This window comes from Corvus brachyrhynchos, unplaced genomic scaffold (genome assembly GCF_000691975.1).
Source record: "Corvus brachyrhynchos isolate BGI_N302 unplaced genomic scaffold, ASM69197v1 scaffold65, whole genome shotgun sequence".
NCBI lineage: Eukaryota > Metazoa > Chordata > Aves > Passeriformes > Corvidae > Corvus > Corvus brachyrhynchos.
The window spans coordinates 2418621-2422057 of NW_008238365.1; the positions used below are offsets into that span (position 1 = coordinate 2418621).

The 3437-nt window shown below is 54.3% G+C and overlaps 1 protein-coding gene across 1 annotated transcript in view; it reads right to left on the minus strand.

The window, feature by feature from the left end:
* CSMD2 (CUB and Sushi multiple domains 2) overlaps positions 1–3437 on the minus strand; it is a 304492-nt gene that overhangs the window by 16170 nt on the left and 284885 nt on the right. Inside the window, 3 exon segments of the mRNA XM_017736114.1 lie at positions 922–932; positions 971–1144; positions 2432–2611. Coding sequence (XP_017591603.1) covers positions 922–932; positions 971–1144; positions 2432–2611 — 365 coding nt within the window.

The following is a 3437-nucleotide window of genomic DNA, read 5'->3' on the forward strand; positions in this document are numbered from 1 at the left end:
GCCGTGCCCACCGCCCCCCCGAGAATGGCCACACCCCAGCCACGTCTGTCACCAGCCCACCCAGCTCCGTGATTAACTCGGGAATTAGCGCTGGCAGGAGGCGGCGCTGGCTGCACTCCCTGTAATTGTCTCCTTTTGGCAAGGGCTGTTAATTAACTTCCACCTTCTCCCCCAGGATCTGCCTTTTTTCCCTTCTTTTTTCCTCCCCTAATTGCACGGTGTCACTTTGTTCCGTGGCTCCGTGTCACACGGAAAGGCCACTCATTATCCCGGATCCAGGGAAAGGTGCGAGGGGTTTGTGGGATTTAATCTGAAAATGGCTGTTGTGCAGCTGGAGAAGGAACTCAGAGCTGCCTTTAGTACTAGGAAACGTTTAATTCCCAGGTTTTTTGGCATCAGCTGTTGGATCAAACCCTTCCAGCCTTCACAAAACATTCCCAATTTCCGCTGCTACACGGTGCCCTTTGCCAAAGGATTTTTTAGCAGTTTCGGGAGTCTTGATTGCAGAGGATTCGGTCACTGAGGACAAAGTTTTGAGGACGTTTTGTGGGTAAGAACATGGAAAATGCCCGGATTTATCCCGAATGTGGCCCCACACCTCTGACACAGGGGTGGAGTGACCACCTGTGTGTCCCTGGAGTGACCAACTGTGTCCCTGGAGTGACCAACTGTGTCCCTGCCTCCTCCTCCCAGGTGCCAAACCAATGCTCCCAAAAAAACCAAGGCATGTGGCAGTTGGGAGAGCAGCCAGCCTTTGGCTCCAGGCTCCTGAAGCATCACCACGGCATGAAAAATTCCCACTCCAGCTGATGGAAAACTTCCTTTAGGATTGAGGCAGGAAGCACAGCAAGGTCCCTCTGAACCCTGAGTGACACAGAGCCTGGAGAAAAGCTGGAAAAAGCCCCAAAAATTGGGTTTTCAGCAGAATCCTGCTGATTCCCGGTGGAAAAGCGGGGAGTTGCCTACTCACGGAAGCACTGGGGGATCTCCCCGCTCCAGGAGCCGTTGCCCTCGCAGGTGAGCACGGCAGGCAGGGACAGCTGGTAGCCCTCCAGGCAGGCGTAGCTGACGCTGGAGCCCCAGCTGAAATCCGAGCCCACCACCTTCCCATTGGGAATGGCCTGTGGAGCTCTGCAGGTGATGGCTGTGGGAGAAGGAAAAGCAGGCTCAGGGTGTTCCACTTCTTAATTATTTCCATTAACAAGCTAATTCCGGGTGGGATCAGTCACTTCCTGCTCTCCCAGAGCATCTCTCAGGACTGGCTGAGCACAAACTGGGGTGAAACCTCCAGGATTTTACTTTAAGGTTTGGAGTTAAATCCCGAATCATAAAATATCCTGTGGGAAGGGATCCACAAGGATCATCCAGTCCAACCCCTGACCCTGCACAGACACCCCAAAATCCCACCCTGTGCATCCCTGAGAGCGTTGTCCAAACATTCCTCGAGATCCTGGGGCTGTGCCCATTCCCTGGGGACCCCGTTCGGTGCCTTCTGGGGAAGAACCTTTTCCTAAATCTCTCTACAAATCCGATTTTGGAGTCAACGCTGATCTCCAGCTGAAGGTAAAAATCCGCCCTGACGTGGCGTGAAAACTCATCCCAGATTTCCCCAAAGATTCACACATTTTGGACAACCTGGCTGAGGCTCAGATGAGCAGTTGAAGCCCCAACCTGTCGGGTTGTCACCCACCCTGCGCTGTTTTAAGATGACATTTTCACAGCGCTCTGCTTCTCAGCTCAGACGAGCCGAACCCGCACAGATCAGCTCGGCCTCCAAATGAGACTCTTGGCCACATTCTGGAGCATTACTGCAGCATTTGCTCAGTGCAGGGAATGAAAAAGGAGAGTAAGAATGGCTCTTTACAGCCTCGGAAGCAGCTGGAGTGCATTTGAGGGTTTTTATGCGGCCTGTGTTCGTGACAGGTGAATTCTCCAGATTTTTAAAGGAGCGCAGGGATGCTGCCACACATCTTATCTGCGCTGGGGGCTGAGCAAAAGAGATCCAGCCTGCCCAGCTACTGCTTTATTATTTCCCTTTTCTATCTCTGAACCACAGGAGTCATCTCAGAACAATGAAAAGACTCGCAGGGAGCATTTTTCATTAGCTAATGGGCGATGCCAGCGAAGCGTCTGCTTGCAAAACACGGTATTTCATCTGAGTTTGATCCGGGTTTTTGTGCAGACTAAGTGACTTCACCCCCTGGGCTTTGCTCCTTCTCTAGCACAAGGGTAAGAGCAACTCCCTCGCTCCCTCCCTCCCTCCCAGGCATGGATTGATAGCCCTGAAGACAGCAAGGTGTTGCTGCTCCGTGAAAAATGCCCCAAGTTTGGACGGATGGAATGATGGAGCCAAGGAACGCCCAGCTGGGCTTCCAGGGAAGCTCTGGTGGCCTCCAAAACTTGTCTCCTGCGGTATCTCCAGGATTCTCACCCTTGCAGACAGGTTTGGTGCCGTTCCAGGTGCGGTCTTTGGTGCAGGTGAGGGAAGCTGCCCTGTCTGACTCCATCATGAAGCCGGGCGTGCACTGGAACACCACGGATTTGTTGTAGGTGAAGTCGCTGCCCAGCCGGAGCCCGTTGGCCGGCACGCCGGGGTCTCCACAGTTGATCACTGCCAAGGAAGGGAAAAAGGAGCATATCTGGCAGCTGGAATGCCACCTGTGGTGATCCTGAGCGTTCTTCCAGGCGGGATGTAACCAGTTAAATGCAGAGCAGGTTTGTAGCACCGGGAATGTGGAGCGGGACGTGGAGCAGGCTCTGCTTCTCCTCATTAAGGCCTTACAAGGAGCGGGATTAACGCTCATTAAACATTAAAGCAAAGCCGGGTCAGAGCTGGGTGAAGGGATGGCAGTTTGCCCACAGCACCCCCCTGCTCAGCCCAGTCACTGCCTCTTCTGTAAGTCCACCTTTGTCACCACCCCGGTGCCACCTTTGTCACCATCCCTGCTCCTCACAGGCACCTGAGGAAGCTCCGGCCCTTCCCGAGGGTCCCTGAGCTCACACACATCCCTGCCCCAGGAATGTCACGTTCAGGAGCAGCCCCGGAGAGCCCCTCCAGCTCCCAAAATTACTCCAGAGCTCCCTGCATCCAGCTGGGAAAAGACAACCCCGGAGCAAGATTTTTCCATTAGGCCCCGGCAGAATTCCCAGGCTGGGCTGCTGCTGGTGCCAGGCCAGGAGTTAGCAGTTTCTCATGGTGGCACCCGTGTGTGTGCCCAGGGCCTGGGCTCATCCTTCATCGTCACCCATCACCATCACCCATCCGTGGTCACCAAGCCATGTCATCACCCACGGTCACCTGCCCATCGTCATCATCTCCCACCCATCATCATCATCCACCCATGGTCACCCATCCATTGTCACTCAACCATGGTCACCCACCCATCACACTTTCCCACCCATCATCATCATCACCCATCCATCATCATCTGCACACC